A 20081-nucleotide genomic window follows, 5' to 3' on the forward strand; every position below is an offset into this window, starting at 1 on the left:
CTTATCGATGGCGGTTAAGATATCGTTTAGGACCTTGACCGTGGCTGAGGTGCACCCATGACCAGCTCTGAAACCAGATTGCATAGCAGAGAAGGTATGGTGAGATTCGAAATGGTTGGTAATCTGTTTGTTGACTTGGCTTTCGAAGACCTTAGAAAGGCATGGTAGGATAGATATAGGTCTGTAGCAGTTTGGGTCAAGAGTGTCCCCCCCTTTGAAGAGGGGCATGACCGCAGCTGCTTTCCAATCTTTGTTAAATAACCATCAGTAGCACAGCTACCACCTGGTTATGTAACGCTGCACCTTAGAGGCTGCTGCACTATATACATAGACATGGAATTACTGGCCACTTTAATAATGAAACACTAGTCATATTAATAATGTTTACATACTGCTTTACTAATCTCGTGTATATACTCTATTCTATTCTAATCTATTTTTGTCAATGCCACTTCGACATTGCTCGTGCTAATATTTATACATTTCTTAATTCCATTATTGTACTTTTCAATTTGTGTATTGTTTAGAATTGTTAGATAATACTGCACTATTGGAGCTAGGAACACAAGCATTTCGCTACACTCGCAGTAACATCTACTAAATATGTGTATGTGACCAATACAATTTGATTTAGTTGGTTTTGGGTGTGAAACTATGTAATTTGATTGAAAATATGTATAAGTGGATCACTTGACACCTATCAAAAGTGATCCAAAGTGTTTTCCTACTGAGTCTTTAATAGACGATTGTCAACAGATTTAAGATTAGCCTATGCCCAGTGTCCCCCAGTCTATGAGGAGCATGGAGATGCCCACCACTGAACCAGGGCGGAGCTAGAGCCTGGCCAGATTGCCTCTCTCGGTTCATGTGAGAAATCCCCGCCCTCTGTGCATATCATCCTCTCTCTGCCTCCGTCAGTCTTCCTTCCAGGTAATTCTGTTCCAGAAAATGCGCGGCTGGCAACTGCTGCTGCTGTCCCTGTAGTTGGCTCTCTCTACCGGGCCTCCTTCCACTCAGTATAGCTCACCCACCGACTGCTAGAGAGAATCCGCATGCGGAGCCTCATCGAGCGCACCGTGGTGAATTTACACTTCATTTTCTGTCGCAGAAGAGTGGTATCTAGCAGAAGAGTGGTATCTACGCTTGCCAGATTCTTGAATATGGAGGTCCATGTGAAATATACATTTGATAATTGTTTTTGTTTTATGTCTTAAATATCAGTGATGGATCCAGTCTTTGAAACAGCATGAAAATGCAAGTTTTGCAGTTTATTTTCATTCGTTCAAGCTGAGCAAATGCGTCGTGTCTGAGGCAGAATCTACGGTCTCCTCCAAATCAGCCCAGGATTTGCGTATGAGAAACGCAAACCACAGCGTTCCTATTGATCGAACATTGCGTTTGGCTTGCCTTTATCCCCAGTTTCGGATTGATCGGATGCACCGGCGTTGGATGCGACTGTGGAGAACTCCATAGCTTTCAGCATGATTTGATGTAAAGGGTTTTTCAACAGGGTAACTGGACGTCTACCTTTCTGAAAACAGCTACATTCAAGTCAAGTGCGAAAGCCGTCGATAGATCATCCCTATATGGACTAAACCTTGGCTCCTCGGGATTTTAAAACTAGCAGGTCACACATCTTGGTTTTGGCGCTTCTTGGGAAAATTGCCTTAAACTGCGGGAGCCATGAAAGTTGTTTCAGCAGTGTTGTTCCTTGCCATATTTTGGAGTCAGGAGTGGGAGCCCGTGAATTCTGATTCAATCATACACATCGGTAAGTGCGCCTTCTCCCAAAATCAGTACGCTAATAAGGGTGCCATCCCTCTGCATGGATTTGCCTCGGCATATATTTGGGTAGCCTATCTGTAATTGGCAAATCATTTGTGCCACCACACACCTCTAACAATATGGACATTGTCAGTTCCGAAGCATGATATTGGTACGGGATACATTATTGTTCAATAATACAATTCATTTTTACCTCATACTGCAAGGCAATTTTTGACCTAACCTCTCATACGCAATTATACATAATGACTATTGAAGTTGCATATAATTATCGTGTATGTTTTAGTTAGGGAATTGCATTAATCATAATGTTTTTATATTCAATAATCTAAAGATGGGAAATGTGAATGCATGTGTTATACCATAGGCTAACATGTAATATTAACTTACTGTATAGAATGGGTCTCCTGTTCATTGCGTCAATTCTCCTGCTGCCTGAAAACAGGTGGTTTGAGAATTGCCTGGTGTCTGCGGATTAGGAAGGAATATGCTGATATTCTATTTCTTTAAACAATATCTCCACAATTACATGTTAGCTACATGCAATTCACCTGGAATAGCCTCAATAATATAGGAATGGGACCACTGTAGCAGAGGAGGCTGGTGGGAGGAGCTGTAGGAGGATGGGCTCATTGTAATGGCTGGAATGGAATAAATAGAATTAGAGTCAAACATGTAGTTTCCATACGTTTGATGTGTTTGATTCTATTCCATTCTAGCCATTACAATGAGCCCATCCTCCTATAGCTCCTCCCACTAGCATTCTCTGCACTATAGACAATGAGGCAATGTTGAGTGTGCAGATTGAAATGGGTTGTAGGAAAAATGTGCTTAGATGTAGGCATTGAGAGGAGGGTCGGCTGAGAGATAGTGTTTTCGCTCATGCATTGCTTGCTTGTGTGCGCGATAGGTTAATATTTGAATGGACACACATTGTGACCTCAAATAGAGCTTGCCAACTCGTAGTCCTTAAAACCAGAAATGAGTTACCTATGGTTCGTTCAGCCATTCCTGGGGAAAATGAATGGGGTAATCAAAAATAAGGTCGACACAGGCTTCAGCGATCTTATACATTTTGTTCTATGAGATAATATCAGTCAGTTAACATGACATGTATGAAATATGAAGACTTGCCTAGTTAAATTTAAAAAAGTCTAAAAACATGTGCTGTTATCTGCTTGTTTTGATTACATAAATGCTTAAATTCACAAAAAGTGACGTTAGCTGATGTGTTTATCCCAGCCCATATTTTCAGTGTTTATCCCCCCCCAAAAAAAACATGAACTTCCCAATAGGCTTTCCTTTGGGCAATTAGCCATGGTGGAGTTTGCCTCAGTTAGTGCCTAAAAAAATATGATCATTATTGCTCTCTACGGGGGATGGAGAGAAAAAGAGCGAGAGAGATGCACACCAATTTAGGCTCTCAACAATGGTACATCGCAACACACTGATGGATAAAATGTTCTAAGCAAGATAAACCTGATAGTGTTAGGTGCACTTAACACAAAACGCTTTACCTCATCTTGAACCACCCTCTCTATATAGCTGTCAATTTGTCAAGTAAATTGGCCTTATTTTTCTGATCATTCCAATCCCCAAGACTCTATGATAGCCTATTGTGAGGGCATTGTCGTGCAATGCATTTTTTTTCGTTCGTCGCACACCTGACAAAATGCATCGAAGTCAATTTAATGCATCAGACAAATTGTCAGTGTGAAACAAGGTAGGTGTAGGTGATTTACAGTAGCCTGTTTGTAGCTGTAGCTATTTGGGAAGATCAGGGACTTGGTTTATGGATGGTCTTTGGAAAAGCTGCTTCTCCAGTGAAAAACTGGGAATATTCAGCCTCCAGTATTGATTATGTCCTATTATGTGTCTATTTTTTTTTCCACCCAGTTGTAATGTGATTTTAATGTCATTATTTTTTTCTGATGAATGACAACAAGCCTCTGTTTGTTCATTTTTCCTCGAATAACAACCTTTGGTGGTGCTTCCGAGTCATTATTTTCTTCCCCACCCTCAATCGATAGCTCATTTCCCTTGCTAGACGTTCCTATTTTGAATCACCAGGCCTACATGAAAGGTTACCCTTACGATTCCCCTCCCTGGTGGAAATGGCAGACTAGGCCACTTATTGGTTGTGATATTTCCTCGCATGTCACTGTCAAGTGAGAAAAGGACAGCATAAAAAAAAGGACCGGCCTAGTTATTAAGGAACAAAATTGTGTTTCATCGGAAATACTTAGGCCTACGTTGTCTTCCAGAACAAGTGAGTGGTGGTCAGGAGAATGAAAAGCTACGTTAAGCATAACTTTGACGATGTCAGAATGAATTCCTTTCTTGTCTATTTGTTGCGGTTAAAGAAAGAAGGAAAGGGGAAAACCTGAAATCAACAGAGTGCTATAGCCTAGTTGGCCTAGCTTATAGCCTACTGCATCATCCTTTCCTGTGACGCTAGAATTTGAGGGAGGCATTTTCATATCACGCGCATTACTTGATTGCCCGAGGAGCCTTCTAATGATCTGCATGCTGAAGGGACAGGCGATGCGCCATGCACGGCATCGCGATGGCGTGCCACTTTTATGAGGCTATTCAGAAAGTCAATTTGATTTATGCTGCTGGAAAGCCCCAAAGTCCCTCGTATTATCCAAGCTGCCTGGCATGGTCCTCACACAGCATATCCACCCGCTCAACATACACTAATGCAGAGGAGCCAAACATTCCCACATGACAGTCCCACTTTCAGGCTACTTTGTTCCTTTCGCAGAAGAACAAAGATTCCAGATTCCCTGTTTAAAGCAGATGCCCTCTGTTTATGTTTTGCACCTAGCCAATTGAAATACAAAGTGGCCAAATCAAAATGCAAGGGGACAGGCTTATTATATTCCCCGGCCCCCCTAGTGGTCGTTTTCCCCGACCCTTCTAGTGGCCCCACTAGTGATCGAGTCCTTAAAGCTTTTCAAGCTGTAATGTTGTATTAATTTTCAATACTCCTGAGGGGGAAAATCTCATCTTTATCATTATTTTAAATGTTTTATTATGTAATTGTTACATGATGTATTTTGTAGGTGACCTTAATAATACATCTTCTTTAGCTGTTATATGACAGGAGAACAGTTCTACGAGCTCTGACAGATCTGCTGCTCCATATTTATTTCAGCAGATTATACGCCTCAGATTTCCCCTGTGTTTGGACATCTGACTGAGTACTGGAAGTGACATCGACATACAGTGTGCATGTTGGTGAGGCACTCATCCAGTAGCAAGGGTGTAACATTGTGTTGGATATTGGGGGGGTCAATGTGTTCTGGTGTGAAATGTGTAGCTGTGAAATGGTTATTTCTGGTGAATTTTGAAGGGAAATATATATTTTTCAATCCTGATAATTTGTTTAGTATTCCCCAATCACAACTGAAATATCAATATTTTTTCGATATTACTTTAAACTGTGTTCTTACTTTTAACAGTTAAGAAAGTCACCACCATGCCCCTTCTTTAACTACATTTAAATGTCAAAACACCTTTATTTGTGTACCCTTCACCAATCTTGGCTAGTACATGGTCTTGAATAACACATTTCTTATACCCACTTAAAAGGAGTTGAAGCAATTTGAGTCTATACCCTTCTTACTTGGTTACACAATTTAATTGTACTATTAATTAATTAAATAATTCAGTGACAGTGAGAATATACAGTAAATCTTCAATATACAATAAAAAGTCCTTTGCTGTTGTTCTGGGATTGATTTGCACTTTTCGAACCAAAGTACGTTCATCTCTAGGAGACAGAAATGTCTCCTTCCTGAGCGGTATGATGGCTTCGTTGTCCCATGGTGTTTATACTTGCGTACTATTGTTTGTACAGATGAACGTGGTACCTTCAGGCGTTTGGAAACTGCTCCCAGGGATGAACCAGACTTGTGGAGGTCTCCAATTTGATTTCTAAGGTCTTGGCTGATTTCTTTTGATTTCCCCATGATGTCAAGCAAAGAGGCACTGAGTTAGAAGATAGGCCTTGAAATATATCCATAGATCCAGCTCCAATTGACTCAAATGATGGTTGAAATACGAGTTTGAATGACTCCAACCTACGTGTATGTTAACATCCAACTTCAACTGTACATTTATGAAATGTTGATGAACTTTTACTCGTTTCAAACTTTGAGAGAGAGAGAGGGAGACTATTTTGTTTATTGAACTACAGTAAGGAAAGGGACTTACACCCGGTAACAAAATTACATCATGGGTCCCTGATCTGTACTACATTGAAATGCATAATTATGGATTTGAATGTCTTCCTCTTCATGGTGCTGTATCCTGAATAGGTACCCAAAGGTAGAAATATGCTATATAATCCTTTGCATATATGGGTATAATTCTACACATGGGCTATTATTCTAATGAATAAGACATTTGGTTGGTTCGGACCAAATCTGAACCAATCATAGACGTCTGTTTCACAAGTTTGGACATCACAGTAGAGTAAAGTATAATTCAGTAGAGTACAATATACTGTACTTAAAGATATGTGGGTTTTGGTAATAGAATTACAAGGCACAGGGAGATGTTTCTTAAACGTACAGAAGGCAAATCATTTATCCGAAACAAACTATATGTTGATATTAGTTGGCAGGGGTCTTTAATTCAACATTATTGTGTTTTGATGTATTTATAATACCTTTCAAGACTTTTTCTGGCAGATGTTTTCTAAGACCCATTTTCCATCTGCTTGACCAGAAATCAAAGCCATTACTGAATTGATAAGATAGCTAATTGTCGAGAAATATGTATCTATGACTTCATTTCCCAAAACATATAAACTCTTTGCTTTCATTTTGACACCCAATTTGATATGCTCCTGTGAACTTCACATGTTGGCGCTCATGGGTCCTTTTACCGTATGAACATAAGGCTACTGCAAAAAGGTTATAAGATCTACGTGAAACAAGCTACGTATAAATGCAATTTATTATATGAATTCTCTCCTCTACTTTTTGTCTCCATCTTTATTATTACAACGTGTATGTTGGAATCTAAGGCCGACTAACATGTAGGTACCTAATCCTTGTTAACAGTCAGCAGGTAGGCCAGATGGACTGGACCATTTCAAACGTGCTATTTTTGGAGAACAACAGAGGCCCTTATCCCAGGAACATACTGATAATGAGGAGTTTGTGTGTGTGCATGAAGACTGACTGCCATGTAAAGGGTTTGGCTTAATCCCTTCCTAGCCCCCCCGGCTATCCCCAGCAGGCCTCTGCCTCCAGGTGTGTGTTTGTGTGTGAGTGGACGGAAGGCCAACATGCGCCAATAATCTCGCCAGGGCCGGAGTTATGAACGAACCTTAAGGGGCCTGGCCCGCCCTGCAGTACCTCCTTGCCCATCTAAATAAATAATTGAAAATGTATAATTTATTTGACCGAGACGCGCTCTGACAGAAAGACGCATTACTCGCATTATTTTCAAAATTCTTCAAGCTCTGTCAAACGTGTTGTTGATCATTGCTAGACAACCATGTTCAGGTCTTGCCATAGATTTACAAGCGGATTTAAGTCAAAACTGTAACATTCACTGTCTTTTTGGTAAGCAACCCCATTGTAGATTCGGCGTTGTGTTTTAGGTTATTGTCCTGCTGAAAAGTGAATTTATCTCCTAGACTAAGTACAGGATTTTGCCTGTGTTTAGCTCCATTCAATTTAGTTTTTATCCTGAAAAACTCCTCATTCCTTAACAATTTCAAGCATACCCATAACATGATGCAGGCACCACTATGCTTGAAAATATGGAGAGTGGTACTCAGTTAATGTGTTGGGTTTCCCCGAAACAAAACAATTTGTATTGAGGACAAAAAGTGAATTGCTTTGCCACATCTTTTGCAGTATTACTTTAGAGCCTTGTTGCAAACAGGATGCATCTTTTCACACCGTCAAGTAGGTTAGTATTGTGGAGTAACTACAATGTTGTTGCTTCATCCTCAGATTTGTCCTATAACAGCCATTAAACTCTAACTATTTTCATCTCACCATTGGCCTCATGGTGAAACCCCTGAACGGTTTCCTTCCTCTCTGGCAACTTAGTTCTGAAGGACGCCTGTATCTTTGTAGTGATTGAGTTAAGGTTAGTCTAATGAATAACTTCACCATGTTCAAAGGGATATTCAATGTCTGCTTGTTTGTTTTTACCTGTTTTTACCCATCTACCAATAGGTTCCCCTCTTTGAAGCATTGGCAAACCTCCCTGGTCTTTGTGGTTGAGTCTGTGTTTGAAATTCACTGCTTTACTGAGGGTCCTTACAGACAATTGTATATGTGTATACAGAGATGAGGCAGTCATTCAAAAATCATGTTAAACACTATTATTGCACACAGAGTCCATGCAACTTGTTAAGCGAATGTTTTACTCCTGAACGCATTTAGGCTTGCCATAAGAAAGAGGTTGAATGTTTAGATTTTTCAGCTTTTCAATTTTATTTAAATTTGAAAACATTTGAAAAACATAATTCCACTTTGGCATTATGGGGTACTGTGTAGGACAGTGACAAACAAAATCTAAATTGAATCCATTTTAAATTCAGGCTTTAAAACAACAGAATGTGGAAAGAGTCAAGGGGTGTGAATACTTTCTGCAGGTACTGTATCTGATGCTGTCTGGACAAAAATACTATGCCATTTCACACTATTTCTGGGTTACATATAGTAAGACGGAGGTAGTTTCAGCAGAGAGGAAGATTAGATTTTTATTTAGTCACATGCAGGTTGGTTACATTCATTACTGTTAATGCATGTTTTAATTACAGTCATTTACCGTTCTCATTCTCGGAGTGGAAACATTTTTTGCAGAGTTCACAACCTGCTTCTCTAGTGAGACATTTTTTTTTGTTTATTTCATAACCATCATTTATGAGTTTTTCTCATTTTTTAAAAATGGTCTTTTGTTTAGAGTGTTCAATGTGAGCAAGTCTCTGGTTTCTCTGTCCTGATAACTTTGAGGTAGAGCACGCATAGAAATAGGCATACCTGGCCCGCTGCGTGCCAATCTAGGAAAGTGCCCATTTGTGGATGTCTGATTTCTGACTGTCTTAACTCACCACGTCCACCACTAATATGCTGAGCTTCTCAGTAACTTTTTCTTCCATGTTGAGAATAATACGATTTAAAAAAAAAATCTTTCCAACACTCTCCCATCCTTGATAATCATCGAGCCTGGTTTTTTCTTCTACTGGATATATGGAGTCATCATATCATGCAAAATAGCATGATCTGATGATTCCATATATCCAGTAGAAGAGAAAAAAACAGCCGTCTATACCCGAGCTCAATGGCACAGGAAACTGAGGGCCTGGAATAGGCTAGTTGACACAACGTTGCAAGATTGCTAGCGATCGCTTCCGGCCGGATCCAGTTGATTGATTTGATAGCCTACAATGTTGCACACCACTGGTGATAGCTCAAGTCAAGACAGAAAGAATGGGGGCAGACAGGCGGAGTAGAGAGTCATGCGATAGAAATAACCTGAACTTTCATCAGGATATTTTCTACTGTTTTTGTCAGCTTTAGGCCTATGTATTTTACTTAGTTGATGATGGCAAGTTCTAGGCCTACTGCTGCATTTGGCCTATAGGCTGTCTCTGAGTTCCATGTACTCAGTTATTTAGCTGCCAATGGATCACAGTGTATTCATGTGTCCGTATGGCAGAGGCTGGTGATCTTGCATTCGTGGAATTTTAATTCAGATTTGAATGATTAACCACATGGAAATGATTTTGATAAACAGAAACGTTATTATTGAAATGAAACTGTTCCACAAAAATGCTCATATAAAATAATAATCACAGATCGGTAGAAATGGTAGGAGAAATTGTGAGCTTCCACAAACTTGAAACTCAAGAGTTACTACCTAACACCTCCATTAGAGAGCAGTTATTCGTGTTTTCAGTGTGTAGAGAGTCGACAGTAAATTCACAGCACCATAAAACAGCCCTTATTATAAAGGCAAATGGCAACACCAATGCCATATATTTCTAATTGACTGAACAACTTCAAAGCCTACAAGTTGCCACGGCTGACCTGGGCTTCAGTCCACTAATGTCACGTCCTGACCTAAGTTCCTTTTTTATGTCTCTATTTTGTTTGGTCAAGGCGTGAGTTGGGGTGGGCATTCTATGTTTCGTATTTCTGTGTTTGGCCTGGAATGGTTCCCAATCAGAGGCAGCTGTCTATCATTGTCTCTGATCGAGAACCATACTTAGGTAGCCTTTTCCCACCTGTGTGGCGTGGGTAGTTATTTTCCTGTTTAGTGTGGTTTGCACCTGACGGAGTTGTTTCGGTTGTTCTCTTCTGTTGTTTTGCTAATCAGTGTTCAGTTCAGTTAATAAAATGACGAACACGTACCACGCTGCGCTTTGGTCCTCACCTTCTTCCACCAACGTCCGTTACTCCTGAGTTCACTGGACCACTGCAACTGCAGTTGCCCCTCGCTGAATCTTCATCCAGAAATCTCTGTTCATTTTTTAGCAGGCCAGTCCCGAGACATGACAAAAAAAGTGTTTAATATGCCTATAAACTATCGTGCAAGCTGTATACAGATATAGCCAACCTCATTTTTTTTACAAGACTCACCAGAGTCAAAGCGTTGAGTAGAGAAGGGTGTAAGATAAATAAGAGAGTGGAGAATTAAAGAACATGGAGAGAGGCAGAAAGAAAACGAAACCCTATCATGTGTTTTACCAGTCCTCTTACTTTAGACCTGTGGACTATGCTTTGTATGACATACAGTATGGTCCTGTATGTGTGGTCCTGTGCTCACTTGGCGCTTGCAACATCAGGGTTGTGGGTTCGAGTCCCACAGGGGCCACCCCTACGAAAATATATGCATGCACTACCGCATATTGCTTTGCATAAAAGCATTTGCTAAATGGTATATATTATAAATTATATTAGTATACTGTACATGGGTTAGCTGTACATATTTCTCAATTATTCACAGGGTGCATAACAGAGAACATTTCTCAGTTGCATTGTCTTTTCAAAGTCATGTTGAGAACAGGAGTAATGTCCTCTGTGTTTAGTGAACAAGGTCTCAGTTGACTGCAGCACCGCAGTATAGTGAGCACGCCAATCAAGGCTCGCGCAGCAGGCATTATTTGCCTGGTACATGATAATGATTATAATACACCACCTTGAATGGAAAATGTAAAGCATCGTTAATTGTCCACCCGGGTTTTATTCACTCCTCGATTGACCGAATTGACTGTGAATACAAAGGTTTCACCTAGTTTGTCTGATTCCTCCTCAGTTTCCGTTGGGCAGTAACAAAATCTATAGACCATAAAAAAAACGTATTGAAATATGAATAGAATTCATTTAAATCCACAGGAAGACTTCTTCAATGGGAAGTAGATATTTGTTTTCATTTTGAAACAATTCATTTGCTTTTATGCACCAACTGAAGACACGGAGCCAACAAGTGAGCCTTGGTGGTATTCATTTAAAAGATTCCCAGTTTCCCCTAAAATGATTCATGTCAATTAGTCAAATAATGGTTGTTAACTGACCCTGTTTATTTAATAGTCAATAAATCAACCAGACATGGTTGCAAAGGCTTGAACAACACTGCTGTATGATTCACCATGACACTTTGTTGCTCAACTCATCTTTCCACGCCAGTGGTTACAGTTTACCTCAGCATTCACCTTTATCCTGGCTCTCTTACACATAGCACAGAACCACCAGGCTCACAGACGCAAGCATTCATTGTTGGTATGACAGTATTAAATACAGTATCAAAAAAGTTGGATTGTCAGCACGAATCGGGACTATACACAACTCAACCAGCGTACCTTTTTAATGTGGGTTTGTTTGTTTAATTGATATGCTGTTTATTAGTTGAATGTATCACTTGTGGTCAGGTCACTTTCATTGCTGTTGGACTATTTAGCTCTGACTGGTAAGAAACAAAAAATGCTAAATAAGAGTCCTTCTCGACATAACAGCGAGAGACAAATGTCTGGCTTGACCAAGCTCCGCATTACCCTCTCCATTCCACTAACAACTGATGCTGGGAAGAGAGAGCTGGAGCTGAGCCTCCTCGGGAGAGGCTGTGTCGGTGGTCATCATTACCCTCTCTGCTTTAGAGAGCCCCTTTGCCCTCGGTTTTCTTCTGTTCTCTCCAAGCCCCCCCCCCCACCCCCATTCTCTTGGGTTAAGAAGATCTTCGATCTAAAGTGCTGAAAAGTGCTCTCTTCTCTCTTCCTCCCCTTCTATATTTCTAACCCCATCTTCCCTCTTCTCTATAAGCGTAAGGAAATTAATTGTTTTCGTACGCGATTCCTCTCTTTAGGTGCAATCTGAAATGGTTACTGCTGTGCAATGTTCACGTTGAGCTCATTTGACCCCATTTACTTGTCATCCTCAATTCCAAGGCATTGATGGGAGGATGATGAGAATATATTTACAGAACATGCTTGATCATTATACCACCAAGGCTCACCTAATACCTTGTTTGCTCTATTGGTTAGAGCCCGTAAGTAAGCATTTCACTGTAAGGTCTACACCTGTTGTATTCGGTGCACGTGTCAAATTAACTTTGATTTGTTGTAAAACAATGTCTAGATGTCTTTGTCGGGGAAAATGACCGAATTACCATCATCTCTACTTCAGCATATTGTCACTTTCTGTCCTTAGTTCTTTTGCCATGTCTTTGTTTTAGGTTGGTCAGGGCGTGAGTCGGGGTGGGTTGTCTATGTTCGTTTTTCTATGTTGTGTTTTGCGTTTGGCCTGGTATGGTTCTCGATCAGATGCAGGTGTCGTTAGTTGTCTCTGATTGAGAATCATGCTTAGCTAGCCTTTTCCCACCAGTGTTTCGTGGGTGATTGTTTTCTGTCTTTGTGTATGTCACCAGACAGGACTGTTTAGTTTCGTGTCATTCCCTTTGATATTTTTGTTTTAGTGTTCATTGTTTAATAAATTCATCATGAACACATACCACGCTGCGCATTGGTCCTCCGATCGTTCATACTCCTCAGACGAGGACGACGAACGTTACACATGTCAAAGCATGCAAGGTTGCCTATTTGGACAGTTTTACTTGACAGAAATATGTGTTTGTCGTATTAAATAAAACAAATTATAACTCATGCGATAATACTTGTGCAAATGCCTTATTCAATTACTGCCTGTCTTGAGCATAAGTCTTGTAAGTCTTAGAAAGTTAAGCTCTAAATCCTCTTTAGAAGAAGCCCAGTCTAATCGTGTGGATATTGTTATTTTTGCCCCAGTAATTCCTTTGATTTCATGTGACCCTGAAATGGGACATGACTCTGTGCTCTCAGGAAAGGTCAAACACTGATTCATGTCATGACTCACCCTCCACCTCATCATTTAAACCCCCGCTGTGTCCGATACAAGTGGAGCAACACACTGTAGAGATGGAGCTTATAGGACTACACGTCATACAATAGCACATAGACATCATCATTGAGGAGAAGGAAAGTTTTAGGAGGGGTGGGGTGATTGAGGTGGATTTACAGTAACTGTAAGGCTAGCAGAGGAGGCTTGCCGACGTCAACAGAAGTACAGTGCCCATTTACTATTTACAGCATAGAGAAAATAAAACATTGTAAATGCTGTCTGTAGGGAGGAAATGTGTGAGAAACATAGGACATAGAACAGTGGAGAAGCTCAGCAGAATAAAAAAATTCAAATTCATTTTTTGGCCTAAGGATACATTTGTCCAATGTGTGTGTGTGCGCTTGTGCGTGTATCTCGGTAGATACATGTGTAGGTTGGAGGTGTGAAGCTCCCAGGGTCAAGGAGAAGTAGATCCTGGCTGATGTTGGATAATAGGGCCTGGGTTGGTTCCCCAGGGGTAGCGCTGTGGCGTACATATCAACGCACCCCGGGAGTTGTGATTAGGCACCTGGCCAAGGCAGTGCTACGTTAAGGCTGTCTGTTGGAGCTACTGTACCAGAGGGTGTATTGTCATACTAGGTGTGAAATCTCACAGGATGTGGGTTAAAAATAGGACATGACAGGAGTTCTGACTTAGTTGTAATTGGGATTCATCCTGTGAGCTGGAAACTTTGCTGGCCAATAGTGCTTGTTTACTCTGTGGCAGACATGGCATATTATTCTCACATTTATGCTACTGTAGTGTAGATGCTTGGGTGTACAGTACCCATATGAGGATGATGATGATGGCTTTAGTTGTATCCACTAGTAAATTATTTGCGTGTCATACGCCACGCCTGTATACAGATATTCACCTTGATAGATGCACAGTATCTCATTTTCCTTTGCTGGCGTCAGTTTGTGGAGTTAAACCGGCTCTTAAATTGTTCACGCAAGATACTGTTACTACACCCATGCCACAGCACCGCCCCCACCCCTCAGCTGCAGCTGTCCCCAGGTACGGCCGAGTCAACACAATGATTTACTTGGTAAAGCTGTGCTCCCTGTTGAGGCACTAATACTGGTCACCTTCTCATTATACCTTTCCCGCCTGTGGTCATATCAAGCTGTTCTCTGGAGATTCCAAGCTGGGGGCTCACTTATCACTCCTTACCCTTAACCCCTGCTATCTACCGCCTGTATGTGGTTTTTGTGTCCTCCCTTCATAGCCACAAAACTCCCCTTTGACCCATCTCATCATCCCTGGCTGTCGTGGTTATGATAGGCCTTGGCCAAGGCTCTCATTGACAGACTTAATGCAGCATAACAAAACAGGTGGAGATGTCAGCAGGCCTCAAAGCCTTCTGGCCCGGCTCCCTCTTAACCCTTCTTGACTCTGTGATGATGGGGTCACTTCAAGGGCTGTCGTCAGTCACCTGTACTTCCCTCAAAGCTGTGGCTGATCACACCTTACACCAGGGGCTTTGTTGTGGGTCAGCATCCTTATAAATCAATGCAACAGTTCCGGCCCCTTTGACAGCAAGGTTCCGACGTGAAAGCAAAAGCTGAAAGACCTCAACGGTCCTCAAAATCTCGTCTTTAAGGCACCAGCATACTAGATTTGGCTTGCCCCTAGTAGAACTCGGCTAGCCGACGTGAACGTCTGTGCCTCACATATTCCCTTAAAAAACCTTCTCTTGAAAAAAGAGAAAAGCGTCAATATTACTGTTTGTCCATCTTGAGACACCATAGCAACGAGGGCTGACTCCATTTAGTCAACTGGTTGATTGTTTGGTTGATAGGCTGTTGGTCGACCAAGAATTCTTTAGTAGAGCAGTAGCAACAACAACAAAAAATATATATACATATATATATATTTATCATGGTGTACAAGACACCTGTCTGATTTGCACCTGTCTGAGTGGACCAATCCATTGTGGAGGCCATGGGGATGGCACAGTCCATCACTAAGACATGTGCTACATAAATTGTATATGGTTATATTACTGTACGTAACAACAATGGTGCAACACTAATAAAAATTATATTATTTTATAACATGCGCTTTCTTCAGCGTTGGGATAGTGGTCGCTGTCCGTGGTTCTGAAACAGATCAGTGCACTTTTGAATTGGCGCCTTTTCATAGACCATGTTGCTATGTGCATAATAGCAAAGTTAACCAGCATGTTGGTGTTGAGAATAATGTGGCGGAAGTAGCAGTGGAGTCAGGAGACTGCCCTTGCCTTATTGTCTAAGAAAAGTGAGGAGAGAGAGAACCTCAACTTAAGATCTATAATCAATATCCTAACTATTAAAAGTGCCTGGCTTTATAAATCATCCATATATATCTACAGAAATAAGACAGATCCGGCTTCTGTTGCCTGTTTGAGTTTTTGTTTAATAGCCTGTGAGCATCAAGCCACATGCAACAATATGTCAATTAAACAATTTCACAAATTCGTCTGTTTTTAATACTTGCTTTGCTGTAATAAAGGCTTTACACTTTTTTTGTTTGTTAGAACAGCCTCTCTGGTATTACTTATAATTGATTTAGTCTTGTTTACACTGTTACAAATAGTCCGAAATGTTTTATTTATAATAATAATAAAACACATTTTTATTGATCTCCTTGTTATTGTTATTATTATTATAATGATGATCATCATTATAATAATAAGTCATGTCATTATCATTAGTAGGCTTAGTATTGCAGCCTTGCATAACCACCATTGAGCTGTAGGCCTAAGAGAGCATCCTGTTTAGTCTCAATACCGTAACTTACTTAGGCCTATATTTCAAAACGTATATAGGCTCAATCAATCAATCATTCATTTGTTCATGCCATCACACAGCATACGACACACTCATTATTTGAAATGCAATCAAGCATTTTAGTTTTAAAATAAAATGAAGCGATCCTTGAATAATTAACTTAAATAATAAATAAACCGTTCCATTTCGGAAATTGCATTCATGAATTTCTAGTCTTTGCTGTAATGAAGCATTGACAAAAACACTTTTACAACAGACTCTCTGGTACGAAACATAATATGCGCACAGCTCTTGCTCCTTACCTAATTTTTCTTGATCTCCAGTGCTTTCCACAACTAGTCAAATGTAATTCCACACATCTGAGCTCCCCTTTAACTCATGAGCAACCAGTAAACATTCCCCGTTTCGAGTTGATTTGTCACGACCTCTGCATCCATTTTGTTGTTATGGTGTTTGGAGTTATAACACATTTTTTGACGTGATTATGATATGCTATAGGTCAGGCCCTATAGGTCACGTCCATGCGATGCATACGTGTCATGAAAAGAGAGGAATTGTTAAGGGAATAGGGAATGTTTTTCCTAAACAAATGAGGGATTTCGGTAACATAATTTTTTGGGGTCTGTAATTATGTTGCAGCTATAGCAACATGGACAGCACGATAAACAATTTTGTTTTGTGGTGGTCGCTGCAGCAGGGAGGAGAGAAAGACAACGGGTGCTAGTCACACAGTCACTTGCTGTAATTTTTTTAACACAACACACAAGTCTGAGCCCGGCCCGGCACAATCAAATCAATTGCTGGTCCCTCAAGTAATTTGTGCGTCTTAATGTGTTTTAAAGCATCAGACAAGCTCAGTGAATATAGCTGATTTGATTAAAACACATAAGATGTGTCTATACAGTGCCTTCGGAAATTATTCAGACCCCTTGACTTCCAAATTTTGTTACGTTACAGTCTTATGGATTAAATAAAATAAAAATCCTCAGCAGTCTATACACGATACCCCATAATGACAAAGTGAAAACAGTTTAGCTCAGGTGCATCATGTTTCCCATTGATCATCTTTGAGATGTTTCTACAACTTCATTAGAGTCCACCTGTGGTAAATTCAATTGACTGGACATGGTTTGATTGGACATGATTTGTCTATATAAGGTCTCACAGTTGACAGTGCATGTCAGAGCAAAAACCAAGCCATGAGGCTGAAGGATTGTCCATAGAGCGCCAAGACAGGATAGTGTTGAGGCACAGGTCTGGGGAAGGGTACCAAAAAATGTCTGCAGTGATGAAAGGCCAAGAACACAGTGGCCTCCATCATTCTTAACCTGTTGCGATGAGCAATCCCGTATCCGGGAGCGTAATTATAGCCTCAAGCTCATTACCATAACGCAACGTTAACTATTCATGAAAATCGCAAATGAAATGAAATAAATATATTGGCTCACAAGCTTAGCCTTTTGTTAACAACACTGTCATCGCAGATTTTCAAAAAATGCTTTTCAACCATAGCTACACAAGCATTTGTGTAAGAGTATTGATAGCTAGCATAGCATTAAGCCTAGCATTCAGCAGGCAACATTTTCACAAAAACAAGAAAAGCATTCAAATAAAATAATTTACCTTTGAAGAACTTCAGATGTTTTCAATGAGGAGACTCTCAGTTAGATAGCAAATGTTCAGTTTTTCCAAAAATATTATTTGTGTAGGAGAAATCGCTCCGTTTTGTTCATCACATTTGGCTAAGAAAAAACCCCGAAAATTCAGTCATTACAACGCAAACGTTTTTCCAAATTAACTCCATAATATCGACAGAAACATGGCAAACGTTGTTTAGAATCAAATCCTCAAGGTGTTTTTCACATATCTTTTCGATGATAAATAACTCGTGGCAGTTTGGTTTCTCCTCTGTTCAAAATGGAAAAATGCACACACCTGGAGATTACGCAATAGTTTCGACGGAGGACACCGAGCGGACACCTGGTAAATGTAGTCTCTTATGGTCAATTTTCCAATGATATGCCTACAAATATGTCACAATGCTGCAAACACCTTGGGGGAACGACAAAGTGTAGGCTCTCTCCTTGTGCATTCACAGCCATATAAGGAGACATTGGAACACAGCGCGTCTCATTTCCTGTATGAAATTTCATCTTGGTTTCGCCTGTAGCATTAGTTCTGTGGCACTCACAGACAATATCTTTGCAGTTTTGGAAACGTCAGAGTGTTTTCTTTCCAAAGCTGTCAATTATATGCATAGTTGAGCATCTTTTCGTGACAAAATATCTTGTTTAAAACAGGAACGTTTTTCATCCAAAAATGAAATACTGCCCCCAGAGGTTCAAGAGGTTAAATGGAAGAAGTTTGGAACCACCAAGACTCTTCCTAGAGCTGGCCACCCAGCCAAACTGAGCAATCGGGGGAGAAGGGCCTTGGTCAGGGTTGTGACCAAGAAACTGATGGCCACTCTGACAGAGCTCTAGAGTTCCTCTGTGGAGATGGGAGAACCTTCCAGAAAGACAACCATCTCTGCATCAGGCCTTATGGTAGAGTTGTCACATCTGTCGTTAAATGAAGAACAAGGCGCAGCGTGCGTAGAGTTCCACATAATTTTAATAAACCGAAACTCACTGAACAAAACAACAAACAACCAACCAAATGAAACGTGAAGCTACTGTTGTGCACTAAGGCAACTTACTGTAGACAAGATCCCACGAATACCAATGGAGAAATGGTATGGTCCCCATTCAGAGACAACGATAAACAGCTTCCTCTGTTTGGGAACCATATCAGGCCACCATAGAAATACAAAAACATCTAGATGACTCACCCTTGTCACTATCACGCCCCAACCAACATGGAGAATAAACAGCTTTCTATGGTCAAGGTGTGACAAGAGTGAAGCCACACCTCAGTAAAAGGCACATGACAACCCACTTGGAGTTTGCCAAAAGGCACCTAAAGACTCTCAGACCATGAGGAACAAGATTCTCTGGTCTGATGACACCAAGATTGAATTCTTTGGCCTGAATGCCAAGCGTCATATCTGGGGGAAACCTGACACCATGCCTATGGTGAAGCATTGTGGTGGCAGCATCATGTTGTGGGATGTTTTCCAGTGGCAGGGACTGGAAGACTAGTCAGGATTGAAAGATGAACAGAGCAAAATACAGAGAGATCCTTGATGAAAACCTTTCCCAGTGCGCTCAGGACCTCAGATTGGGGCGAAGGTTCACCTTCCAACAGGACAACGACCCTAAGCACACAGCCAAGACAATGCAGTCTCTGAATGTCCTTGAGCGGCCCAGCCAGAGCCTGGACTTGAACCCGATTTTAACATCTTTGGAGGGACCTGAACATACTTGTGCAGCAAAGCTCCCCATTCAACCTGACAAAGCTTGAGAGGATCTGCAGAGAAGAATGGGAGAAACTCCCCAAATACAGATCTTCCAAGCTTGTAGCGTCATACCCAAGATGACACGAGGCTGTAATCGCTGCCAAAGGTTCTTCAAGAAAGTACTGAATAAAGGGACTGAATACTCATGTAAATTTAGTTTGAATACATTTGCAAAAATGTCTAAACTGTTTTTGTTTTGTCATGATTGGGTATTGTGTGTAGAGTGATGTGTGGCTGGCTTCCGGGTTAAGTTTGCATTGTGTCAAGAAGCAGTGCGGCTTGGTTGGGTTGTGTTTCGGGAGGATGCACGGCTCTCGACCTTCGCCTCTCCCGAGTCCGTACGGGAGATGCAGCGATGAGACAAGACTGTAACTACCAATTGAATACAGTGGAGGAAAAAAAAGAGGAAAAGTAACAACAAAAAATAAATACAATTCTAAAATTCAAAGTCACCCTTGATATTGATGTTCCAGTTTTTCTGAGCTCGATTTGACCAGGAACATGTTTTTTTTCTTTAGTTCTGTACTAACAGTGATAAGAAAAGGTATACTATATTTTAACTTTCAACTGCTACTTTTTTTATCCCACATGTGTACACATGCTCTAGAATGGCACATATTACCTGAAAAAATAGTGTGAAAAGGGGTTGAGAGGTTTACATTAAAGGTTGAGAGGGTTTTGAGGGGAAGGCTGAATGGGGAAAAGCATGCGAGAGGAGAGATGGGTGGAGAGGAGAGGTT

The 20081-nt window shown here is 40.8% G+C and overlaps 1 protein-coding gene across 1 annotated transcript in view; it reads left to right on the forward strand.

The window, feature by feature from the left end:
• Nucleotides 1-907: 907 nt before the first annotated feature.
• The window catches only part of LOC124035978 (glutamate receptor ionotropic, delta-2-like), a 676707-nt gene continuing 657533 nt past the window's right edge, over nt 908-20081 (forward strand). Inside the window, 1 exon segment of the mRNA XM_046349997.1 lies at nt 908-1771. Coding sequence (XP_046205953.1) covers nt 1684-1771 — 88 coding nt within the window. The 5' untranslated portion in view covers nt 908-1683.

The sequence above is a fragment of the Oncorhynchus gorbuscha genome, linkage group LG05, assembly GCF_021184085.1.
Source record: "Oncorhynchus gorbuscha isolate QuinsamMale2020 ecotype Even-year linkage group LG05, OgorEven_v1.0, whole genome shotgun sequence".
NCBI classification, from domain to species: Eukaryota; Metazoa; Chordata; class Actinopteri; order Salmoniformes; family Salmonidae; genus Oncorhynchus; species Oncorhynchus gorbuscha.